Source organism: Panulirus ornatus, chromosome 5, assembly GCF_036320965.1.
Source record: "Panulirus ornatus isolate Po-2019 chromosome 5, ASM3632096v1, whole genome shotgun sequence".
NCBI classification, from domain to species: domain Eukaryota; kingdom Metazoa; phylum Arthropoda; class Malacostraca; order Decapoda; family Palinuridae; genus Panulirus; species Panulirus ornatus.
The window spans coordinates 47,248,639-47,274,585 of record NC_092228.1 but is presented as its reverse complement, the minus strand read 5'-3'; the positions used below and the strand labels follow the sequence as shown (position 1 = coordinate 47,274,585).

General features: G+C 42.2%; 1 protein-coding gene across 2 annotated transcripts in view; it reads left to right on the top strand.

Annotated features, from left to right (window-relative positions):
* LOC139748767 (uncharacterized) overlaps positions 1-17,100 on the top strand; it is a 33,656-nt gene extending 16,556 nt beyond the window's left edge. For both annotated transcript variants that reach the window (XM_071662196.1, XM_071662197.1), the window contains one exon: positions 15,704-17,100. In XM_071662196.1, the coding sequence (XP_071518297.1) occupies positions 15,752-16,981 (1,230 nt within the window). In that variant the 5' untranslated portion in view covers positions 15,704-15,751 and the 3' untranslated portion in view covers positions 16,982-17,100. The remainder of the gene's footprint in view (positions 1-15,703) is intronic.
* The last annotated feature ends 8,847 nt before the right edge of the window (positions 17,101-25,947 follow it).

Here is a 25,947-nt window from a genome sequence, read left to right as displayed (position 1 = left end):
TATATGTATGTATGTATATGTATGTACATATATGAACCATACATACATTGAATATCCTCACCAACCAATCAACAACACAGTCACCCCCCTTTTTAATGAATTCCACTGCAATACCATCCAAACCTGCCGCCTTGCCGGCTTTCATCTTCCGCAAAACTTTCACTACCTCTTCTCTGTTTACCAAACCATTCTCCCTGACCCTCTCTCCTTGCAAACCACCTCAACCAAAACACCCTATATCTACCACTCTATCATCAAACACATTCAACAAACCAAAATACTTACTCCATCTCTTTCTCACTTCACCAGTGCTTGTTATTACCTCCCCATTAGCCCCCTTAATCGATGTTCCTATTTGTTCACTTGTCTTATGCACTTTATTTACTTCCTTCCAAAATATCATTTTATACTCCCTAAAATTTAACGATGCTCTCTCACCCCAACTCTCATTTGCCCTCTTTTTCAGCTCTTGCACCTTTCTCTGGCCTCCTGTCTCTATCTTTTATACATCTCCCAATCATTTGCACTATTTCCCAGCAAAAAAATCATCCAAAAGCCTTTTTCTTCTCTTTCACTAATAATCTTACTTCTTCATCCCATCACTCACTGCCCTTTCCATTTTTCCCACCTCCCACGCTTCTCATGCCACAAGCATCTTTTGCACAAGCCATCACTGCTTCCCTAAATACATCCCACTTCTCCCCCACTCCCCTTACATCATTTACTCTCACCTTTTTCCATTTTGCACTCAGCCTCTCCTGGTACGTCCTCACACAAGTTTCCTTTGAAAGTAGGTAAATAAAGTGCGTAAGACTAGAACAAATGGGAGCATCGGTGAAGGGGGCTAATGGGGAGGTAATAACAAGTAGTGGTGAAGTGAGAAGAGATGGAGTGGGTATTTTGAAGGTTTGATGATAGAATGGCAGATGTAGGGTGTTTTGGTCGAGGTGGTGTGCAAAGTGAGAGGGTCAGGGAGAATTTTTTGGTAAACATAGAAGAGATAGTGAAAGCTTTGCAGAAGATGAAAGCTGGCAAAGCGGCAGGTTTGGATGTTATTGCTATGGAATTTATTGAAAAAGGGGGTGACTGTGTTGTTGACTGGTTGGTGAAGATATTCAATGTATGTATGGTTCATGGTGAAGTGCCTGAGCATTGGCAGAATACATGCATAGTGCCATTGCACAAAGGCAAAGGGGATAAAAGTGAATGTTCATATTGCTGAGGTATAAGTTTATTGAGTATTCCTGGGAAATCATATGGAAGGGTATTGATTGAGAGGGTAAAGGCACGTACAGAGCATGAGATTTGGGAAGAGCAGTGTGTTCAGAAGTGGTACAGGATGCGTGGATCAGGTGTTTGCTTTGAAGCATGTATGTGAGACATACATAGAAGATCTGGATTTGTATGTAGCATTTATGGATCTAGAGAAGGCATGTGATAGAGTTGATAGAAATGCTTTGCAGAAGGTATTAAGAGTACATTTTGTGGGAGGTAAGTTGCTAGAAGCACTGAAAAGTTTTTATCAAGGATGTAAGGCATGTGTATGAGTAGGAAGAGAGGAAAGTGATTAGTTCCCATTGAATGTAGGTTTGTGGCAGGGGTGCATGATGTCTCCATGGATGTTTAATTTGTTTATGGATGGGGCTGTTAGGGAGGTGAATGCAGTCTGTTGTGGATGAGAGGGCTTGGGAAGTGAGTCAGTTGTTGTTCACTGATGGTACAGCGCTGGTGGCTGATTCGGGTGAGAAACTGCAGAAGCTGGTGACTGAGTTTAAAGTGTGTGAAAGAAGAAAGCTGAGAGTAAATGTGAATAAGAGCAAGGTTATTAGGTACAAGAGGGTTGAGGAACAAGTCAATTGGGAGGTAAGCTTTAATCAAGAAAAACTGGAGGAAGTTAAGTGTATTAGATATCTGGGAGTGGATTTGGCAGCAGATGGAACCATGGAAGCAGAAGTGAATCACAGGGTGGGGGATGAAGTGAAGGTTCTGGGAGCATTGAAGAATGTGTGGAAGTTGAGAACATTATCTCAGAAAGCAAAAATGGGTATGTATGAAGGAATAGTGGTTCCAACAATGTTATATTGTTGCAAGGCGTGGGCTATAGATAGAGTTGTTCGGAGGAGGGTGGATGTGCTGGAAATGAGATGTGTGAGGACAATATGTGGTGTGAGGTGGTTTGATCGAGTAAGTAATGAAATGGTATGAGAGATGTGTGGTAATAAAAAGAGTGTGGTTGAGAGAGCAGAAGAGGATGTTTTGAAATGGTTTGGTCACATGGAGAGAATGAGTGAGGAAAGATTGACAAAGAGGATATACATGTCATAGGTGGAGGGAATGGGGAGAAGTGGGAGACCAAATTGGAGGTGAAAGGATGGAGCGATCGGGGCCTGAACATGCAGGAGGGTGAAAGGAGGGCAAGGAATAGAGTGAATTGGAGCGATGTGGTATACAGGGGTTGACGTGCTGTCAGTGGAGTGAATCAAGGCATGTGAAGCATCTGGGGTAAACCATGGAAAGCTGTGTAGGTATGTATATTTGCGTGTGTGGACGTGTGTATGTACATGTGTATGGGGGGGGGGGTTGGGCCATTTCTTTCGTCTGTTTCCTTGCGCTACCTCGCAAACGCGGGAGACAGCGACAAAGTATAAAAAAAAAAAAAAAAAAAAATATATATATATATATATTTATACATAAGTATACTTATGTAAGTAGGAGAGATGGCCAGAGAGCGTTATTGGATTACGTGTTAATTGACAGGCGTGTGAAAGAGAGACTTTTGGATGTCAATGTGCTGAGAGGTGCAACTGGAGGGATGTCTGATCATTATCTTGTGGAGGCTAAGGTGAAGATTAGTATGGGTTTTCAGAAAAGAAGAGTGAATGTTGGGGTGAAGAAGGTGGTGAGAGTAAGTGAGCTTGGGAAGGAGACCTGTGTGAAGAAGTATCAGGAGAGACTGTGTACAGAATGGAAAAAGGTGAGAACAATGGAAGTAAGGGGAGTGGGGGAGGAATGGGATGTATTTAGGGAATCAGTGATGGATTGCGCAAAAGATGCTTGTGGCATGAGAAGAGTGGGAGGTGGGCTGTTTAGAAAGGGTAGTGAGTGGTGGGATGAAGAAGTAAGAGTATTAGTGAAAGAGAAGAGAGAGGCATTTGGACGATTTTTGCAGGGAAAAAATGCAATTGAGTGGGAGAAGTATAAAAGAAAGAGACAGGAGGTCAAGAGAAAGGTGCAAGAGGTGAAAAAAAGGGCAAATGAGAGTTGGGGTGAGAGACTATCAGTAAATTTTAGGGAGAATAAAAAGATGTTCTGGAAGGAGGTAAATAGGGTGCGTAAGACAAGGGAGCAAATGGGAACTTCAGTGAAGGGCGTAAATGGGGAGGTGATAACAAGTAGTGGTGATGTGAGAAGGAGATGGAATGAGTATTTTGAAGGTTTGTTGAATGTGTCTGATGACAGAGTGGCAGATATAGGGTGTTTGGGTCGAGGTGGTGTGCAAAGTGAGAGGGTTAGGGAAAATGATTTGGTAAACAGAGAAGAGGTAGTAAAAGCTTTGCGGAAGATGAAAGCCGGCAAGGCAGCAGGTTTGGATGGTATTGCAGTGGAATTTATTAAAAAAGGGGGTGACTGTATTGTTGACTGGTTGGTAAGGTTATTTAATGTATGTATGACTCATGGTGAGGTGCCTGAGGATTGGCGGAATGTGTGCATAGTGCCATTGTACAAAGGCAAAGGGGATAAGAGTGAGTGCTCAAATTACAGAGGTATAAGTTTGTTGAGTATTCCTGGTAAATTATATGGGAGGGTATTGATTGAGAGGGTGAAGGCATGTACAGAGCATCAGATTGGGGAAGAGCAGTGTGGTTTCAGAAGTGGTAGAGGATGTGTGGATCAGGTGTTTGCTTTGAAGAATGTATGTGAGAAATACTTAGAAAAGCAAATGGATTTGTATGTAGCATTTATGGATCTGGAGAAGGCATATGATAGAGTTGATAGAGATGCTCTGTGGAAGGTATTAAGAATATATGGTGTGGGATGCAAGTTGTTAGAAGCAGTGAAAAGTTTTTATCGAGGATGTAAGGCATGTGTACGTGTAGGAAGAGAGGGAAGTGATTGGTTCTCAGTGAATGTAGGTTTGCGGCAGGGGTGTGTGATGTCTCCATGGTTGTTTAATTTGTTTATGGATGGGGTTGTTAGGGAGGTAAATGCAAGAGTCTTGGAAAGAGGGGCAAGTATGAAGTCTGTTGGGGATGAGAGAGCTTGGGAAGTGAGTCAGTTGTTGTTCGCTGATGATACAGCGCTGGTGGCGGATTCATGTGAGAAACTGCAGAAGCTGGTGACTGAGTTTGGTAAAGTGTGTGGAAGAAGAAAGTTAAGAGTAAATGTGAATAAGAGCAAGGTTATTAGGTACTGTAGGGTTGAGGGTCAAGTCAATTGGGAGGTGAGTTTGAATGGAGAAAAACTGGAGGAAGTGAAGTGTTTTAGATATCTGGGAGTGGATCTGTCAGCGGAAGTGGATCATAGGGTGGGGGAGGGGGCGAAAATTTTGGGAGCCTTGAAAAATGTGTGGAAGTCGAGAACATTATCCCGGAAAGCAAAAATGGGTATGTTTGAAGGAATAGTGGTTCCAACAATGTTGTATGGTTGCGAGGCGTGGGCTATGGATAGAGTTGTGCGCAGGAGGATGGATGTGCTGGAAATGAGATGTTTGAGGACAGTGTGTGGTGTGAGGTGGTTTGATCGAGTAAGTAACGTAAGGGTAAGAGAGATGTGTGGAAATAAAAAGAGCGTGGTTGAGAGAGCAGAAGAGGGTGTTTTGAAATGGTTTGGGCACATGGAGAGAATGAGTGAGGAAAGATTGACCAAGAGGATATATGTGTCGGAGGTGGAGGGAACGAGGAGAAGAGGGAGACCAAATTGGAGGTGGAAAGATGGAGTGAAAAGGTATTTGTGTGATCGGGGCCTGAACATGCAGGAGGGTGAAAGGAGGGCAAGGAATAGAGTGAATTGGAGCGATGTGGTATACAGGGGTTGACGTGCTGTCAGTGGATTGAATCAAGGCATGTGAAGCGTCCGGGGTAAACCAAGGAAAGCTGTGTAGGTATGTATATTTGCGTGTGTGGACGTGTGTATGTACATGTGTATGGGGGGGGTTGGGCCATTTCTTTCGTCTGTTTCCTTGCGCTACCTCGCAAACGCGGGAGACAGCGACAAAGTATAAAAAAAAAAAAAAATATATATATATTTACCTCCTTCCAGAACATCTTTGTATTCTCCCTAAAATTTAATGATACTCTCTCACCCCAACTCTCATTTGCCCTTTTTTTCACCTCTTGCACCTTTCTCTTGACCTCCTGTCTCTTTCTTTTATACGTCTCCCACCCAATTTCATTTTTTCCCTGCAAAAATCGCCCAAATGCCTCTCTCTTCTCTTTCACTAATACTCTTACTTCTTCATCCCACCACTAACTACCCTTTCTAATCAACCCACCTCCCACTCTTCTCATGCCACAAGCATCTTTTGCACAATCCATCACTGATTCCCTAAATACATCCCATTCCTCCCCCACTTCCCTTACTTTCATTGTTCTCACCTTTTTCCATTCTGTACTCAGTCTCTCCTGGTACTTCCTCACACAAGTCTCCTTCCCAAGCTCACTTACTCTCACCACCCTCTTCACCCCAACATTCACTCTTCTTTCCTGGAAACCCATACAAATCTTCACCTTAGCCTCCACAAGATAATGATCAGACATCCCTCCAGTTGCACCTCTCAGCACATTAACATCCAAAAGTCTCTCTTTCGCGCGCCTGTCAATTAACACGTAATCCAATAACGCTCTCTGGCCATCTCTCCTACTTACATAAGTATCCTTATGTATATCTCGCTTTTTAAACCAGGTATTTCCAATCATCAGTCCTTTTTCAGCACATAAATCTACAAGCTCTTCACCATTTCCATTTACAACACTGAACACCCCATGTATACCAATTATTCCCTCAACTGCCACATTACTCACCTTTGCATTCAAATCACTCAACATTATAACCCGGTCTCGTGCATCAAAACCACTAACACACTCATTCAGCTGCTCCCAAAACACTTGCCTCTCATGATCTTTCTTTTCATGCCCAGGTGCATATGCACCAATAATCACCCATCTCTCTCCATCAACTTTCAGTTTTACCCATATTAATCGAGAATTTACTTTCTTACATTCTATCACATACTTCCACAACTCCTGTTTCAGGAGTACTGCTACTCCTTCCCTTGCTCTTGTCCTCTCACTAACCCCTGACTTTACTCCCAAGACATTCCCAAACCACTCTTCCCCTTTACCCTTGAGCTTCGTTTCACTCAGAGCCAAAACATCCAGGTTCCTTTCCTCAAGCATACTACCTATCTCTCCCTTTTTCACATCTTGGTTACATCCACACACATTTAGGCACCCCAATCTGAGCCTTCAAGGAGGATGAGCACTCCCCGCGTGACTCCTTCTTCTGTTTCCCATTTTAGATGTTCTGGAAGGAGGTAAATAAAGTGCGTAAGACAAGGGAGCAAATGGGAACTTCAGTGAAGGGCGCAAATGGGGAGGTGATAACAAGTAGTGGTGATGTGAGAAGGAGATGGAGTGAGTATTTTGAAGGTTTGTTGAATGTGTTTGATGATAGAGTGGCAGATATAGGGTGTTTTGGTCGAGGTGGTGTGCAAAGTGAGAGGGTTAGGGAAAATGATTTGGTAAACAGAGAAGAGGTAGTAAAAGCTTTGCGGAAGATGAAAGCCGGCAAGGCAGCAGGTTTGGATGGTATTGCAGTGGAATTTATTAAAAAAGGGGGTGACTGTATTGTTGACTGGTTGGTAAGGTTATTTAATGTATGTATGACTCATGGTGAGGTGCCTGAGGATTGGCGGAATGCGTGCATAGTGCCATTGTACAAAGGCAAAGGGGATAAGAGTGAGTGCTCAAATTACAGAGGTATAAGTTTGTTGAGTATTCCTGGTAAATTATATGGGAGGGTATTGATTGAGAGGGTGAAGGTATGTACAGAGCATCAGATTGGGAAGAGCAGTGTGGTTTCAGAAGTGGTAGAGGATGTGTGGATCAGGTGTTTGCTTTGAAGAATGTATGTGAGAAATACTTAGAAGAGCAAATGGATTTGTATGTAGCATTTATGGATCTGGAGAAGGCATATGATAGAGTTGATAGAGATGCTCTGTGGAAGGTATTAAGAATATATGGTGTGGGAGGCAAGTTGTTAGAAGCAGTGAAAAGTTTTTATCGAGGATGTAAGGCATGTGTACGTGTAGGAAGAGAGGAAAGTGATTGGTTCTCAGTGAATGTAGGTTTGCGGCAGGGGTGTGTGATGTCTCCATGGTTGTTTAATTTGTTTATGGATGGGGTTGTTAGGGAGGTAAATGCAAGAGTTTTGGAAAGAGGGGCAAGTATGAAGTCTGTTGGGGATGAGAGAGCTTGGGAAGTGAGTCAGTTGTTGTTCGCTGATGATACAGCGCTGGTGGCTGATTCATGTGAGAAACTGCAGAAGCTGGTGACTGAGTTTGGTAAAGTGTGTGAAAGAAGAAAGTTAAGAGTAAATGTGAATAAGAGCAAGGTTATTAGGTACAGTAGGGTTGAGGGTCACGTCAATTGGGAGGTGAGTTTGAATGGAGAAAAACTGGAGGAAGTGAAGTGTTTTAGATATCTGTGAGTGGATCTAGGCAGCGGATGGAACCATGGAAGCGGAAGTGATCATAGGGTGGGGGAGGGGGCGAAAATTCTGGGAGCCTTGAAGAATGTGTGGAAGTCGAGAACATTATCTCGGAAAGCAAAAATGGGTATGTTTGAAGGAATAGTGGTTCCAACAATGTTGTATGGTTGCGAGGCGTGGGCTATGGATAGAGTTGTGCGCAGGAGGATGGATGTGCTGGAAATGAGATGTTTGAGGACAATGTGTGGTGTGAGGTGGTTTGATCGAGTAAGTAACGTAAGGGTAAGAGAGATGTGTGGAAATAAAAAGAGCGTGGTTGAGAGAGCAGAAGAGGGTGTTTTGAAATGGTTTGGGCACATGGAGAGAATGAGTGAGGAAAGATTGACCAAGAGGATATATGTGTCGGAGGTGGAGGGAACAAGGAGAAGAGGGAGACCAAATTGGAGGTGGAAAGATGGAGTGAAAAAGATTTTGTGTGATAGGGGCCTGAACATGCAGGAGGGTGAAAGGAGGGCAAGGAATAGAGTAAATTGGAGCGATGTGGTATACCGGGGTTGACGTGCTGTCAGTGGATTGAATCAAGGCATGTGAAGCATCTGGGGTAAACCATGGAAAGCTGTGTAGGTATGTATATTTGCGTGTGTGGACGTATGTATATACATGTGTATGGGGGTGGGTTGGGCCATTTCTTTCGTCTGTTTCCTTGCGCTACCTCGCAAACGCGGGAGACAGCGACAAAAAAAAAATATATATATATATATATATATTTATATATATATATATATATATATATATATATATATATATATATATATATATATATATATATATATATATATTGTCCCTGGGGATAGGGGAGAAAGAATACTTCCCTCATATTCCCTGCGTGTCGTAGAAGGCGACTAAAAGGGAAGCGAGTGGGGGGCTGGAAATCCTCCCCTCTTTCTTTTTTTTTTATTTTTCCAAAGAAGGAACAGAGAAGGGGGGCCAGGTGAGGATATTACCTCAGAGGCCCAGTCCTATGTTCTTAATGCTACCTTGCTAATGCAGGAAATGGTGAATAGTTTGAAAGAAAGAAAGAAATCTATTTATTATTCATTTATTATACTTTGTCGCTGTCTCCTGCATTAGCGAGGTAGCGCTAGGAAACGACAAAAGAATGGCCCAACCCACCCACATACACATGTATATACATACACGTCCACACATGCACATATGCATACCTATACATCTCAACGTATACATATATATACACACACAGACATATACATATATACACATGTACATAATTCATGCTGTCTGCCCTCATTCATTCCTGTTGCTGTCCCGCCACACATGAAATGACAACCTGCTCCCCCGCATGTGCGCTAGGTAGCATTAGGAAAAGACAACAAAGGCCACATCTGTTCACACTCAGTCTCTAGCTGTCATGTATAATGCAGCGAAACCACCGCTCCCTTTCCACATCCAGGCCCCACAGAACTTTCCTTGGTTTACCCCAGATGCTTCTTATGCCCTGATTCAATCCATTGACAACACGTTGACCCCAGTATACCACATTGTTCCAATTCACTCTATTCCTTGCACGCCTTTCACCCTCCTGCATGCTCAGGCCCCGATCACTCAATATCTTTTCTACTCCATCTTTCTACCTGCAATTTGGTCTCCCACTTCTCGTTCCCCCCACCTCTGACACATATATCCTCTTTGTCAATCTTTCCTCACTCATTCTCTCCATATGACCAAACCATTTCAAAACACCCTCTTCTGCTCTCTCAACCGCACCCTTTTATTACCACACATCTCTCTTACCCTTTCATTACTTACTCGATCAAACCACCTCACACCACATATTGTCCTGAAACATCTCATTTCCAGCACATCCACCCTCCTCCGCGCAACTCTATCTATAGCCCATGCCTCGCAACCATATAACATTGTTGGAACCACTATTCCTTTAAACATACCCATTTTTGCTTTCCGAGATAACGTTCTTGCCTTCCACACATTTTTCAACGCTCCCAGAACTTTCGCCCCCTCCCCACCCTACGACTCACTTCCGCTTACATGGTTCCATCCCCTGCCAAATCCCCTCCCAGATATCTAAAACACTTTACTCCCTCCAGTTTTTCTCCATTTAATTTCATTATATAATGGAAAGGATCACAATTTTGCATGTGATCAAGTATATCCCTACGAGTCCACAGGAAAATGAAACACAGTAAGTTCCCAAGTGCACTTTCCTATAACAATCACATCATCAGGGGTGATACAAGAAAGAAATATAAGTCAGCTGATATACAAAGAGACGTAGCTAGGACGCCATTTGGTAAACACGTGATTGTCTAAGACAGACAACAAGCGTATCATAAACTTTTTATGTGGACTAGAAGGGAAATTGTTTACAAATTATATCAACAATAAAGCTGTCCAATTTGTTTAGACCTTCACTAACATTAAGGTTATTATTCTTTGTGTATTTAATGATAGAAGATTCAATGATATTTCTTGTGGTACTGGAGTTAGAGTTAATAACTGAGATGGCATTACTCCAGTCAGTACAATGATTAAAGTTTTTAATGTGATTAAGTAAGGCATATGATTCTTGTCCTGTTCTTATACTATATTTATGTTGCTTAAGTCTAACAGAAAGATCCTTACCAGTCTGCCCAACATAAAACTTACAATTTCCACATGGCACTTTATAGATGCACCCAGGAGAATTTTCTGGTGAGTTCCTGATTAAGATATTCTTTATAGTATTATTATTGCTTTTAGTTATTCTTTATAGTATTATTGTTGCTGAAGGCAACATTTACATTAAAGGATTTAAGCAACATGGGGAGTAAAGTGAAATTATTATTAAAAGGGAGAACTAAAAGATTCTTGGTGTCAATGGGAGATTTGGGTTCAATCAACTCTATAAAATGATCTATCTGCTAACTTAAGGGATTTATCAATGAAAGATCTAGGATACTTTAAGGTAAATCCAATAGAATATATCTTCTCAAACTCGTCATCAATAAACTCTGGACTGCAAATATGTAATGCCCTAAGGAACATAGATTGAAATGATAATTTAACTGTCATGGTGAGATGAGTAGTAATGGATATATGAGCATACAGTTTTAGGTTTTCTGTATATGCTAAACTTAAACTTGTTTCCTTGCCTATGGATCATGCAGTCTACAAATGTTAACATGCCATTATTTTAATTTTCTATAGTAAATTTGATGAAAGGTACTAAATTGTTAAGTATGGGGAGAAATGTTTGTAAATTTTCATTTGTTGGTCAAACACAAAGAACATCATCTACATACCTAAACCAAATTGCATTAGAAGGTAAGATATCCTTTAGTAATTTCGTTTCAAAGAATTCCGTATAAAGATTACTTAGTACAGATGAAAGAGGGTTACCCATTGCCATACCAAATTTTTTAGCATTATAATCTCCATTGAATTGAAATACACAGTCTTTTATACACAATTTTATCAGTTCATTGAAAACACTGTGAATCAGGTAAATGAATATCATTTAAAACCAACTAAATATTGTAAAAGGTCATCAACTGGAACTTTTGTGAACAGTGAGGAAACATCAAAGCTAACAAGTTTGAAATCAAAATTAACATAGATATTGTTAAGCTTGTAACTAAATCTACATTGTTCATTATATTAGAATTTGATATTTTACCCACTAAAGGGCTTAATCAAGAAACTAACCATTTTGACAATTTATATGTGATGGAGCCTACTTTACTCACTATAGGTCTTGCCAGAAAATGTTGTTTATGTGTTTTGATAAGTCCATACATATATGGCAATGAAGAGGACAAAGATGATAAACTTTTGATAAGAGAATCATTACCTTTCAACGACAGCTTCAGTTCTTCTTCTAGGGAATTCTTACTAAGTTTAAAATATTTTGTGTCATCATTAAAAGATCATTCATTTTTAGATAAGTGATTACTTTTGTTCATAATCACAACAGTGCTAGCCGTATCTGCTTTAGGAATAAGTATATCATTATCTTTTTTAAAGTGTTAATAGCTCTTATAAATCTTTTTGGGCAATTAGGATCCACTGGTTTTGACAAACTGGCATATACTAAACCCTTACAGATATCAATTTCATCATTAGATAATTTACTGTGCTTCCTCATACACGCACATATACATACATATACATTTCAATGTATACCTGTATGTGCATACACAGACATATACATATATACACATGTACATATTCATACTTGCTGCCTTCGTCCATTCTCATCGCCACCCCACCACACATGAAAATAGCATTCCCCCTCTGGGAATTATATGGTAGGGTATTGATTGAGAGGGTGAAGGCATGTACTGAGCATGGGATTGGGGAAGAACAATGTGGTTTCAGAAGTGGTAGAGGATGTGTTGATCAGGTGTTTGCTTTGAAAAATTTATGTGAGATGTAGTTAGAGAAACAGATGGATTTGTATGTAGCATTTATGTATTTGGAGAAGGCATATGATAGGGTTGATAGAGATGCTTTTTGGAAGGTATTAAGAATATATAGTATATGGTGTGGGAATTAAGTAGCTAGAAGCAGTGAAAAGTTTTTACCACGGATGTAAAGCTCACACTTGGGACCAGCAGCTAGCACTCATACTTAGGATCAGCAGCTGGCATCACACCTGGGATCAGCTGCTGGCCTCACACTGGGGATCAGCAGCTGGCCTCACACTTGGGATCAGCAGCTGGCTTTGCACTTGGAATCAGCAGCTGGCTTCACATTGGGATCAGCAGTGTGCCTAACACTTGGGATCAGCAGCTTGCCTCACAATTGGGATCAACAGCTGGCTTCATACTTGGGTTCAGCAGCTGATTTCTCACTTGGGTTCAGCAGTCTGCCTCACACTTAGAATCAGCAGCTGGCCTCACACCTGGGTTCAAGAGCTGGCCTCACAATTGGGTTGAGCAGGTGGCCTCACATTTGGGTTTAGCAACTCGCCTCATACATGGGATCAACAGGTGGCCTCAAACTTTGGTTCAGCAGCCGGGCTCACATTTAGGATCAGCAGCTGGTTTCACATTGTCAGCAGCCTGTCTCACACTTAGGATCAGCAGGTGGCCTCACACTTGGGTTCAGCAGCTGGCCTCACATGGGTTTAGCAGCTGGCCTCACACTTGGGATCAACAGCTGGCCTCACACTTGGGTTCAGCAACTGGTTTCATGTTTGGGATCAGCAGTTGGCTTCACACATGGGTTCAGCAGCTGGCTTCACACTTAGGATCAGCAGCTGGCCTCACACTTGGGTTCTGCAGCTGGCCTCACACATGGGTTTAGCATCTGGCCTCACACTTGGGATCAGCAGTTGGCTTCACACTTGGGATCAGCAGCTGGCCTCACACTTGGGTTCAGCAGCTGGTCTCACACTTGGGATCAGCAGCTAACTTCACATTTGGGATCAGCAGCCTTTCTCACACTTCTGATCAGCAGCTGGCCTCACACTTGGAATCAGCAGCTGGCCTCACACTTAGGATCAGCAGCTGGTCTCACACTTGGATCAGCAGCTAACTTCACATTTGGGATCAGCAGCCTTTCTCATACTTCTGATCAGCAGCTGGCCTCACACTTGGAATTGGCAGCTGGCCTTAAACTTGGGATCAGCAGCTGGTCTCACACTTGAATGAGCAACTAACTTCACATTTGGGATCAGCAGCCTTTCTCACACTTCTGATCAGCAGCTGGCCTCACACTTGGGATTGGCAGCTGGCCTCACATATGGGTTTAGCAGTTGGCCCCTCACTTTGGATCAGCAGCTGGACTTACAATTAGGATCAGCAGCTGGCCTCATGCTTGGGTTCAGCTGCTGGCCTCTTACTTGGGTTCAGTAGCTGGTCTCACACTTGGGATCAGCAGCTGGCTTCACATTTGGGATCAGCAGCCTTTCTCACACTTAGGATCAGCAGCTGGCCTCACTCTTGGGATCAGCAGATGGCCTCACACTTGGGTTCAGCAGCTGGTCTCGCACTTGGGATCAACAGCTGGCCTCACACTTGGGATCAGCAGCTGGTCTCACACTTGGGATCAGCAGCTAACTTCACACTTGGGATCAGCAGCCTTTCTCACACTTCTGATCAGCAGCTGGCCTCACACTTGGGATCAGCAGCTGGACTCACATATGGGTTTAGCAGCTGGCCTCTCACTTGGGATCAGCAGCTGGACTCACAATGAGGATCAGCAGCTGGCCTCATGCTTGGGTTCAGCTGCTGGCCTCTTACTTGGGTTCAGTAGCTGGTCTCACTCGGGATCAGCAGCTGGCTTCACGTTTGGGATCAGCAGCCTTTCTCACACTTCTGATCAGCATATACACACTTAGGATCAGCAGGTGACCTCACACTTGGGATCAACAGCTGGCTTCACACTTGGTATCAGCAGTTGGCCTCACACTTGGGTTTAGCAGCTGGTTTCACACTTGGGTTTAGGAGCTGGCCTCACACTTGGGATCAACAGCTAGCCTCACACTTGGGATCAGCAGCTGGCCTCACACTTGGGTTTAGCAGCTGGCCTCACACTTAGGTTTAGCAGGTGGCTTCACACTTGGGATCAGCAGGTGGCTTCACACTTGGGTTCTGCAGCTGGCCTCACACATAGATTTAGCAGCCAGCCTCACACTTGAGTTTTGCAGCTGGCCTCACACTTGGGTTTAGCAGCTGGCCTCCTGGTTTTTGCAGCTGACCTCACACTTGGGTTTTGCAGCTGGCCTCACATTTAGGTTCAGCAGCTGGCCTCACACTTGAGTTTAGCAGCTGGCCTCACAGTTGGGATCAGCAGGTGGCCTCACACCTGGGTTCAGCAGCTGGCCTTACTCTTAGGATCAGCAGTTGGCCTCACACTTAGGGTCAGCTGCTGGTCTCACACTTGGGATCAGCAGCTGGCTTCATACTTGGTTTCAGCAGCTGGCCTCACACTTGGATTTAACAACTGGCCTCACACTTGGGTTTGGCAGTTGGTCTCACACTTGGGTTCAGCAGCCAGCCTCACACTTGGGTTCAGCAGCTGGCCTCACACTTGGTTTCAACAGCTGGCCTTATACTTGGGCTCAGGAGTTAATCCCACTCTTAGGCTCAGCAATTGGCCTTATATTTAGGTTTGGCGGCTGTCATGGTCTTAGCTGTGTTAACTAATGTTATAAGCCTCTGGGGAAGGTCTATATCAGAAATTATGCAAAATTCAAGTGACACTGAAAGTGTTAAGATAAGGAAACTTAACTGGAAAAACCTTGACAGGAAGCTGATATTGGTTACTGAGGGGAGAGCATTAAAGTGCAGGAATAAGTATGGGAACCTGCCACTTCTTGTCAACATTTTGATACCTTGTGTTAAAACTGGGAGCAATGGAGCCAAAGATGTCTCTTCTGGGTTCTGCCATTGATTACTGCATCTTTACTATTGTTTATATTGTCTTTTTAAATACCATATGTTTTAAATTATGTTCTTAAAAGAAAATTTATAATATTTCATGTGCAGAATTATCGAAAAACATGAGATTTGTACCAAGTTTTATGTAATTTCTTTTAGCATAATTATTATTCTTAGTGCCTCAAAGAATTACTGCCACCCAAAATATCTTTTGACACAAAAACATTTAATGTGCAGAATTATTGAAAAACATGAGACTTGTACCAAGTTTTATGTAATTTCTTTTAGCATAATTATTATTCTTAGTGCCTCAAAGAATTACTGCCACCCAAAATGTCTTTTGACACAAAAACAGGTTAATGCTAAGTCTTTATGAATTACTGTGTGCATCATAGATTTGAAAGTAACTGCATGTAATTGTGTTGTGAACATTTCTAGTCTTTCTAGATATATTGTATTTCTCTGAATTTTATTGTTAATCTTCATTTTCCCAGTGTTGTCACCTTGATAAGTCTAATGTATTCCTTGATTATCATAAATTTGAAATGTGACACTTGGCATAACATATTTTAAAGATAAATCTTTTGTTTCAGATATTGAGTGAAACTGCATCTCAAGATTAAGAACAGTAGAAACAAACCATGTCTAGTGGAGATGAAAAGTTTTCAAATGACATATGTGGTAAATCATATTCACAAGAGGATCATCTCCATATGCATATGTTTTTGCACAATGATCAAAAAGAAAATGGTTGTACTGAAAGCGGTAAACTGTTTTCACATGGTAGAAACCTTCAGAACCATCTCCTTGTGCAGAGTGATGTTGAAAATTTAAGAAAGGTGAAAAGGTTTATATGTGATGAATGTGGGAAAATGTTTCTACGTAAAAATGTTTTAAAAAGACATCTGCTTGTGCATAGTAATGTGAAAAACTTTGAGTGTGATGAATGTGGGAAATTGTTTTTGCGGAAGTGTAGTCTTACAGAACATTTGCTTGTGCACAGTGATGTAAAAAACTTCGGATGCCATGAATGTGGGAAATTGTTTTCACGGAAACAGGATCTTAATCAACATCTATATGTGCACATTGGTGTGAAAAATTTTAAGTGTGATGAATGTGGGAAATTATTTTTACGGAAAAGTTATCTTAGAAGACATCTTTTGGAGCATAGTGGTGTGAAGTTCAGATGTATTGAGTGTGGAAAACTTTTTTTACAAAAGAGAGATCTTGAAAGACATATGTTAGTGCACAGTGGTGAGAAGAAGTTTGGATGTGATGAATGTGGAAAGCTGTTTTTACAGGAAAAATACCTTAAAGAACATTTACCTGTGCATAGCAATGAGAAAAAGTTTGGATGTGATGAATGTGGAAAACTGTTTTCACAAAAACGTTATCTTCAAAGGCATATGCTTATGCATAGTGGTGTGAAAAAGTTTGGATGTGATGAGTGTGGGAAAATGTTTTGGCAGAAAAGTTGTCTTCAACAACATTTGCCTATGCACAGTGGTGTTAAAGAGTTTGAATGTGATGATTGCGGGAAACTGTTTTTCAGGAAATGTCATCTTCAACGCCATTTGTATGTGCACAATGGTGTAAAAAAGTTTGGATGTGATGATTGTGGGAAATTGTTTTTCCGGAAAAGTCACCTTCAACGCCATTTGCTCGTGCACAGTGGTGTGAAAAACTTTGGGTGTAATGATTGTGGGAAACAGTTTTATCGGAAAAGTCATCTTGAACGTCATTTGCTTGTGCACAACAGTGTGAAAAAGTTTGGATGTGATCAATGTGGGAAACTGTTTCTGCATAAGGCTAGTCTTGAAAGACATTTGCTTGTGCACAGTGGTGTGAACATGTTGGGATGTGATCTGTGATTAATTTTTAGTATTTATTTGTTTACTTTTATACATTCCATTAAGTTTCCTTCTTTCTGGACTGGGTCATTGATGCAGTCTGTTCTGATGCTTCCCAGAGGAAACGGTGGTTACGCTACTCCTGGATCATTATTATCCCTCAACCTATGTGATGAAATTGCTTATGAAAAGGTCAGCTTCACAAACATATGCTTGGGTAATGCAGTGAGAGAAATAACCTGTAATGAATGTGGTTAATTGTCCTAAAAGCAGAATGATCAGAATTACTGTGTTTGTGCACTGATATATACTTCTCATATATTCCTTGCATGTTGTAGAAGACGAATAAAAGGGGAGGGAATGGGGGCTGGAAATTCTCCCTTTCAATTTTTACTTTTCCTAAAGAAGGAACAGAGAAGGCAGCCAAATGATGATTTTCCCCTCAAAGACTCCGTCATCTGTTCCTTATGCTACCTCGCTATTGTGGGAAATAGTGATTATTATATATAATATTTATATTTATTTATATATTTTCCTTTGTTGCTGTCTCCTGCGTTAGCGAGGTAGTGCAAGGAAACAGACGAAAGAATGGCCCCAACCCACACACATACACATGTATATACATACACATCCACACACACAAATATACATACCTATATCTCTCAACGTATACATATATATACACACACAGACATATACATATATACACATGTACATAATTCATACTGTCTGCCTTTATTCATTCCCATCGCCACCTCACCAGACATAAAATAACAACCCCCTCCCCCCTCATGTGCATGAGGTAGTACTAGGAAAAGACAACAAAGGCCCCATTCGTTCACACTCAGTCTCTAGCTGTCATGTAATAATGCACTGAAACCACAGCTCCCTTTCCACATCCAGGCCCCTCAAAACTTTCCATGGTTTACCCCAGACGCTTCACATGCCCTGGTTCAATCCATTGACAGCACGTCAACCCCAGTATACCACATCGTTCCAATTCACTCTATTCCTTGCACGCCTTTCACCCTCCTGCATGTTCAGGCCCCGATCACTCAAAATCTTTTTCACTCCATCTTTCCATCTCCAATTTGGTCTCCCACTTCTCGTTCCCTCCACCTCTGACACATATATCCTCTTGGTCAATCTTTCCTCACTCATTCTCTCCATGTGACCAAACCATTTCAAAACACTGTCTTCTGCTCTCTCAACCACACTCTTTTTATTACCACACATCTCTCTTACCTTATTATACTTCCCACATATTCCGTGCATGTCGTAGAAGGCGACTAAAAGGGAAGGGAGCGGGGGGCTGGAAATCCTCCCCTCTTGTTTTTTTTTTAATTTTCCAAAGGAAGGAACATAGAAGGGGGACGGGTGAGGATGTTTCCTCAGAGGCCCAGTACTCTGTTCTGAATGCGGGAAATGGCGAATAGTATGAAAGAAAAGAAAGATATATATATATATATATATATATATATATATATATATATATATATATATATATATATATATATATATTTTATTATTATTATTTTTTTATTATACTTTGTCGCTGTCTCCCGCGTTTGCGAGGTAGCGCAAGGAAACAGACGAAAGAAATGGCCCAACCCCCCCCCATACACATGTATATACATACGTCCACACACGCAAATATACATACCTACACAGCTTTCCATGGTTTACCCCAGACGCTTCACATGCCCTGCTTCAATCCACTGACAGCACGTCAGCCCCGGTATACCACATCGCTCCAATTCACCCTATTCCTTGCCCTCCTTTCACCCTCCTGCATGCTCAGGCCCCGATCACACAAAATCTTTTTCACTCCATCTTTCCACCTCCAATTTGGTCTCCCTCTTCTCCTTGTTCCCTCCACCTCCGACACATATATCCTCTTGGTCAATCTTTCCTCACTCATCCTCTCCATGTGCCCAAACCACTTCAAAACACCCTCTTCTGCTCTCTCAACCACGCTCTTTTTATTTCCACACATCTCTCTTACCCTTACGTTACTCACTCGATCAAACCACCTCACACCACACATTGTCCTCAAACATCTCATTTCCAGCACATCCATCCTCCTGCGCACAACTCTATCCATAGCCCACGCCTCGCAACCATACAACATTGTTGGAACCACTATTCCTTCAAACATACCCATTTTTGCTTTCCGAGATAATGTTCTCGACTTCCACACATTCTTTATATATTATAAATTCCACTGCAATACCATCCAAACCTGCTGCCTTGCCGGCTTTCATCTTCCGCAAAGCTTTTACTACCTCTTCTCTGTTTACCAAATCATTTCCCTAACCCTCTCACTTTGCACACCACCTCGACCAAAACACCCTATATCTGCCACTCTGTCATCAAACACATTCAACAAACCTTCAAAATACTCACTCCATCTCCTTCTCACATCACCACTACTTGTTATCACCTCCCCATTTGCGCCCTTCACTGAACTTCCCATTTGTTCCCTTGTCTTACGCACTTTATTTACCTCCTTCCAGAACATCTTTTTATTCTCCCTAAAATTTAATGATACTCTCTCACCCTAAATCTCATTTGCCCTCTTTTTCACCTCTTGCACCTTTCTCTTGACCTCCTGTCTCTTTCTTTTATACATCTCCCACTCAACTGCATTTTTTCCTTGCAAAAATTGTCCAAATGCCTCTCTCTTCTCTTTCACTAATAATCTTACTTCTTCATCCCACCACTCACTACCCTTTCTAATCAACCCACCTCCCACTCTTCTCATGCCACAAGCATCTTTTGCGCAATCCATCACTGATTCCCTAAATACATCCCATTCCACCCCCACTCCCCTTACTTCCAAAAGGGGGTGACTGTATTGTTGACTGGTTGGTAAGGTTATTTAATGTTTGTATGACTCATGGTGAGGTGCCTGAGGATTGGCAGAATGCGTGCATAATGCCATTGTACAAAGGCAAAGGGGATAAGAGTGAGTGTTCAAATTACAGAGGTATAAGTTTGTTGAGTATTCCTGGTAAATTATATGGGAGGGTATTGATTGAGAGGGTGAAGGCATGTACAGAGCATCAGATTGGGGAAGAGCAGTGTGGTTTCAGAAGTGGTAGAGGATGTGTGGATCAGGTGTTTGCTTTGAAGAATGTATGTGAGAAATACTTAGAAAAGCAAATGGATTTGTATGTAGCATTTATGGATCTGGAGAAGGCATATGATAGAGTTGATAGAGATGCTCTGTGGAAGGTATTAAGAATATATGGTGTGGGAGGCAAGTTGTTAGAAGCAGTGAAAAGTTTTTATCGAGGATGTAAGGCATGTGTACGTGTAGGAAGAGAGGAAAGTGATTGGTTCTCATTGAATGTAGGTTTGCGGCAGGGTTGTGTGATGTCTCCATGGTTGTTTAATTTGTTTATGGATGGGGTTGTTAGGGAGGTGAATGCAAGAGTTTTGGAAAGAGGGGCAAGTATGAAGTCTGTTGGGGATGAGAGAGCTTGGGAAGTGAGTCAGTTGTTGTTCGCTGATGATACAGCGCTGGTGGCTGATTCATGTGAGAAACTGCAGAAGCTGGTGACTGAGTTTGGTAAAGTGTGTGAATGAAGAAAGTTAAGAGTAAATGTGAATAAGAGCAAGGTTATTAGGTACAGTAGGGTTGAGTGTCAAGTCATTTGGGAGGTAAGTTTGAATGGAGAAAAACTGGAGGAAGTAAAGTGTTTTAGATATCTGGGAGTGGATTTGGCAGCGGATGGAACCATGGAAGCGGAAGTGGATCATAGGGTGGGGGAGGGGGCGAAAATCCTGGGAGCCTTGAAGAATGTGTGGAAGTCGAGAACATTATCTCGGAAAGCAAAAATGGGTATGTTTGAAGGAATAGTGGTTCCAACAATTTTGTATGGTTGCGAGGCGTGGGCTATGGATAGAGTTGTGCGCAGGAGGATGGATGTGCTGGAAATGAGATGTTTGAGGACAATGTGTGGTGTGAGGTGGTTTGATCGAGTAAGTAACGTAAGGGTAAGAGAGATGTGTGGAAATAAAAAGAGCGTGGTTGAGAGAGCAGAAGAGGGTGTTTTGAAATGGTTTGGGCACATGGAGAGAATGAGTGAGGAAAGATTGACCAAGAGGATATATGTGTCGGAGATGGAGGGAACGAGGAGAAGAGGGAGACCAAATTGGAGGTGGAAAGATGGAGTGAAAAAGATTTTGTGTGATCGGGGCCTGAACATGCAGGAGGGTGAAAGGCGTGCAAGGAATAGAGTGAATTGGATCGATGTGGTATACCGGGGTTGACGTGCTGTCAGTGGATTGAATCAGGGCATGTGAAGCGTCTGGGATAAACCATGGAAAGCTGTGTAGGTATGTATATTTGCGTGTGTGGACGTATGTATATACATGTGTATGGGGGTGGGTTGGGCCATTTCTTTTGTCTGTTTCCTTGCGCTACCTCGCAAACGCGGGAGACAGCGACAAAGCAAAAAAAAAAAATATATATATATTATGTACACATGTACATAATTCATAGTGTTTCCCCTTATTCATTCCCGTCGCCACCCCACCTCACATGAAATGACAACCCCCTCCCCCTGCATGTGCACGAGGTAGCGCTAGTAAAAGACAACAAAGGCCACATTCGTTCAGACTCAGTCTCTAGCTGTCATGTATAATGCACCGAAACCACAGCTCCCTTTCCACATACAGGCCCCATAAAACTTTTCATGGTTTAACCCAGATGCTTCACATGCCCTTGTTCAATCCATTGACAGCCCGTCGACCTCGGTATACCACATCAATCCAATTCACTCTATTCCATGCACGCCTTTCACCCTCCTACATGTTCAGGCCCCAATCACTCAAAATCTTTTTCACTCCATCTTTCCACCTCCAATTTGGTCTCCCACTTCTCCTTGTTCCCTCCACCTCTGACACATATATCCTCTTTGTCAGTCTTTCCTCACTCATTCTCTCCATGTGACCAAACCATTTCAGAACACCCTTTTCTGCTCTCTCAACCACACTCTTTTTATTACCACACATCTCTCTAACCCTTTCATTACTTACTCGATCAAACAACCTCACACCACATATTGTCCTCAAACATCTCATTTCCAGCACATCCTCCCTCCTCCGCACAACTCTATCTTTAGCCCACACCTCACAACCATATAACATTGTTGAAACTACTATTCCTTCAAATATACACAATTTTGCTTTCCAAGATAATGTTCTTGACTTCCACACATTTTTTAATGCTCCCAGAACTTTCACCCCTTCCCCCACAAATCCCATCCCAGATATCTAAAACACTTCACTTCCTCCAGTTTTTCTCCATTCAAACTTACCTCCCAGTTAACTTGTCCCTCAACCATTCTGTACGTAATAACCCCTCCCCCACCCTATGATTTACTTTCACTTCCATGGTTCCATCCGCTGCCAAATCCCCTCCCAGATATCTAAGACACTTCCCTTCCTCCAGTTTTTCTCCATTCAAACTTACCTCCCAGTTAACTTGTCCCTCAACCCTACTGTACCTAATAACCTTGCTCTTATTCACATTTACTCTCAGCTTTCTTCTTTCACATACTTTACCAAACTTAGTCACCAGCTTCTGCAGTTTCTCACCCGAATCAGCCACCAGCGCTGTATCATCAGCAAACTACAACTGCCTCACTTCCCAAGCTCTCTCGTCCACAACAGACTGCATACTTGCCCCTCTTTCCAAAACTCTTGCATTCACCTCCCTAACAACCCCATCCATAAACAAATTAAACAACCATGGAGACATCACACACCCCTGCCGCAAACCAACACTCACTAAGACCCAATCACTTTCCTCTCTTCCTACTCATACATATCCCTTACATCCTCGATAAAAACTTTTCACTCCTTCTAACAACTTGCCACCCACACCATATATTCTTAATACCTTCCACAGAGCATTTCTATCAACTCTATCATATACCTTCTCCAGATCCATAAATGCTACATACAAATCCATTTGCTTTTTTAAGTATTTCTCACATTCTTCAAAGCAAACACCTGATCCACACATTCTCTACCACTTCTGAAACTAACCTGCTCTTCCCCAATCTGATGTTCTGTACATGCTTTCACCCTCTCAATCAATACCCTCTCATATAATTTCCCAGGAATACTTAACAAACTTATACCTCTGTAATCTGAGCACTCACTTTTATCCCCGTTGACTGACTTTGTACAGTGGCACTATGCAAGCATTCCGCCAATTCTCAGGCACCTCATCATGAGTCATACATACATTAAATAACCTTACCAACCAGTCAGCAATATAGTCACCCCCTTTTTCAATAAATTCCACTGCAATACCATCCAAACCTGCTGCCTTGCCGGCTTTCATCTTCCGCAAAGCTTTTACTACCTCTTATCTGTATACCAAATCATTCTCCCTAGCTTTCTGACTTTGCACACCACTACGACCAAAACACCCTATATCTGCCATTCTATCATCAAACACATTCAACAAACCTTCAAAATACTCTCACCATCTCCTTCTCACGTCACCACTACTCATTATCACCTTCCCATTAGCCCCCTTTACTGATGTTCCCATTTGCTCCCTTGTCTTATGTACTTTATTTACCTCCTTCCAAAACATCTTTTTTTTTTATTTTGCTTTGTCGCTGTCTTCCGCGTTAGCGAGGTAGCGCAAGGAAACAGACGAAAGAATGGCCCAACCCACCTACATACACATGTATATACATACACGTCCACACACACAAGTATATACATACATGTCCACACACACAAATATACATACCTATACATCTCAACGTATACATATATATATATACACACAGACATATACATATATACACATGTACATTATTCATACTGTCTGCCTTTATTCATTCCCATCGCCACCCCGCCACACATGAAATAACAACCCCCTCCCCCTTTATGTGCGCGAGGTAGAGCTAGGAGAAGACAACAAAAGCCACATTCATTCACACTCAGTCTCTAGCTGTCATGCAATAATGCACCGAAACCACAGCTCCCTTTCCACTTCCAGGCCCCACAGAACTTTCCATGGTTTACCTCAGATGCTTCACATGCCCAGGTTCAATCCATTGACAGCACGTCGACCCCAGTATACCACATCATTCCAATTTGCTCTATTCCTTGCATGCCTTTCACCCTCCTGCATCTTCAGGTCCCGATCACTCAAAATGTTTTTCACTCCATCTTTCTGCCTCCAATTTGGCCTCCCACTTCTTGTTTCCTCCATTCTGATACGCATATCCTCTTGGTCAATCTTTCCTCACTCATTCCCTCCATGTGACCAAACCATTTCAAAACACCCTCTTCTGCTCTCTCAACCACACTCTTTTTATTACCACACATCTCTCTTACCCTATTATTACTTATTCGATCAAACCACCTCACACCACATATTGTCCTGAAACATCTCATTTCCAGCACATCTACCCTCCTTTGCAGAACCACACCTCACAACCATATAACATTGTTGGAACCACTATTCCTTCAATCATACCCATTTTTGCTTTCCGAGCTAATGTTCTCGACTTCCACACATTCTTCAACGCTCCCAGAACTTTCACCCCCTCCCCCACCCTATGATTCACTTCTGCTTCCATGGTTCCATCCACTGCCAAATCCACTCCCAGATATCTAAAACATTTCAATTCCTCCAGTTTTTCTCCATTCAAACTTGCCTCCCGTTTGACTTGTCCCTCAACCCTACTGTACCTAATAACCTTGCTCTTATTCACATTTACTCTCATCTTTCTTCTTTCACACACTTTACCAAACTCAGTCACCTGCTTCTGCAGTTCCTCACCTGAATCAGCCACCAGTGCTGTATCATCAGCGAACAACAACTGACTCACTTCCCAAGCTCTCTTATCCACAACAGACTGCACACTTGCCCCTCTTTTGAAAACTCTTGCATTCACCTACCTAACAACCCTTTCCATAAACAAATTAAACAATCATGGAATTATCACACACCCCTTCCACAAACCTACATTCACTGAGAACCAATCACTTTCCTCTCTTCCTACGTGTACACATGCCTTACAGACTCGATAAAAACTTTCCACTGCTTCTAACAACTTGCCTCCCACACCATATGTTCCTAATACCTTCCCCAGAGCATCTCTATCAACTCTATCATATACCTTCTCTAGATCCATGAATGCTACATACAAATCCATTTGCTTTTCTAAGTATTTCTCACATACATTCTTCAAAGCAAACACCTGATCCACACATCCTCTACCACTTCTGAAACCACACTGCTCTTCCCCAATCTGATGCTCTGTACATGCCTTCACCCTCTCCATCAATACCCTCCCATATAATTTCCCAGGAATACTCAGCCTCTGTAATTTGAGCACTCACTTTAATCCCCTTTGCTTTTGTACATTGGCACTATGCAAGCATCCTTCAATCCTCAGGCACCTCACCATGAGTCATACATACATTAAATAACCTTACCAACCGGTCAACAATACATTCACCCCTTTTTTTTAACAAATTCCACTGCAATACCATCGAAACCCGCTGCCTTACTGCCTTTCATCTTCCGCAAAGCTTTTACTACCTCTTCTCTGTTTACCAAATCATTCTCCCTAACCCTCTAACTTTGCACAGCACTTCGACCAAAACACCTTATATATGCCACTCTATCATCAGACACATTCAATAAACCTTCAAAATACTTACTCCATCTCCTTCTCACATCACCAGTACTTGTTATCACCTCCCCACTTGCCCTCTTCACAGAAGTTCCCATTTGTTCCCTTGTCTTACGCACTTTATTTACCTCCTTCCAAAACATCTTTTTATTCTCCCTAAAATTTGATGATACTCTCTTACCCCAACTCTCATTTGCCCTCTTTTTCACCTCTTGCACCTTTCTCTTGACCTCCTGCCTCTTTCTTTTATACATCTCCCACTCATTTGCATTATTTCCCTCTTCTCTGTTTACCAAATCATTCTCC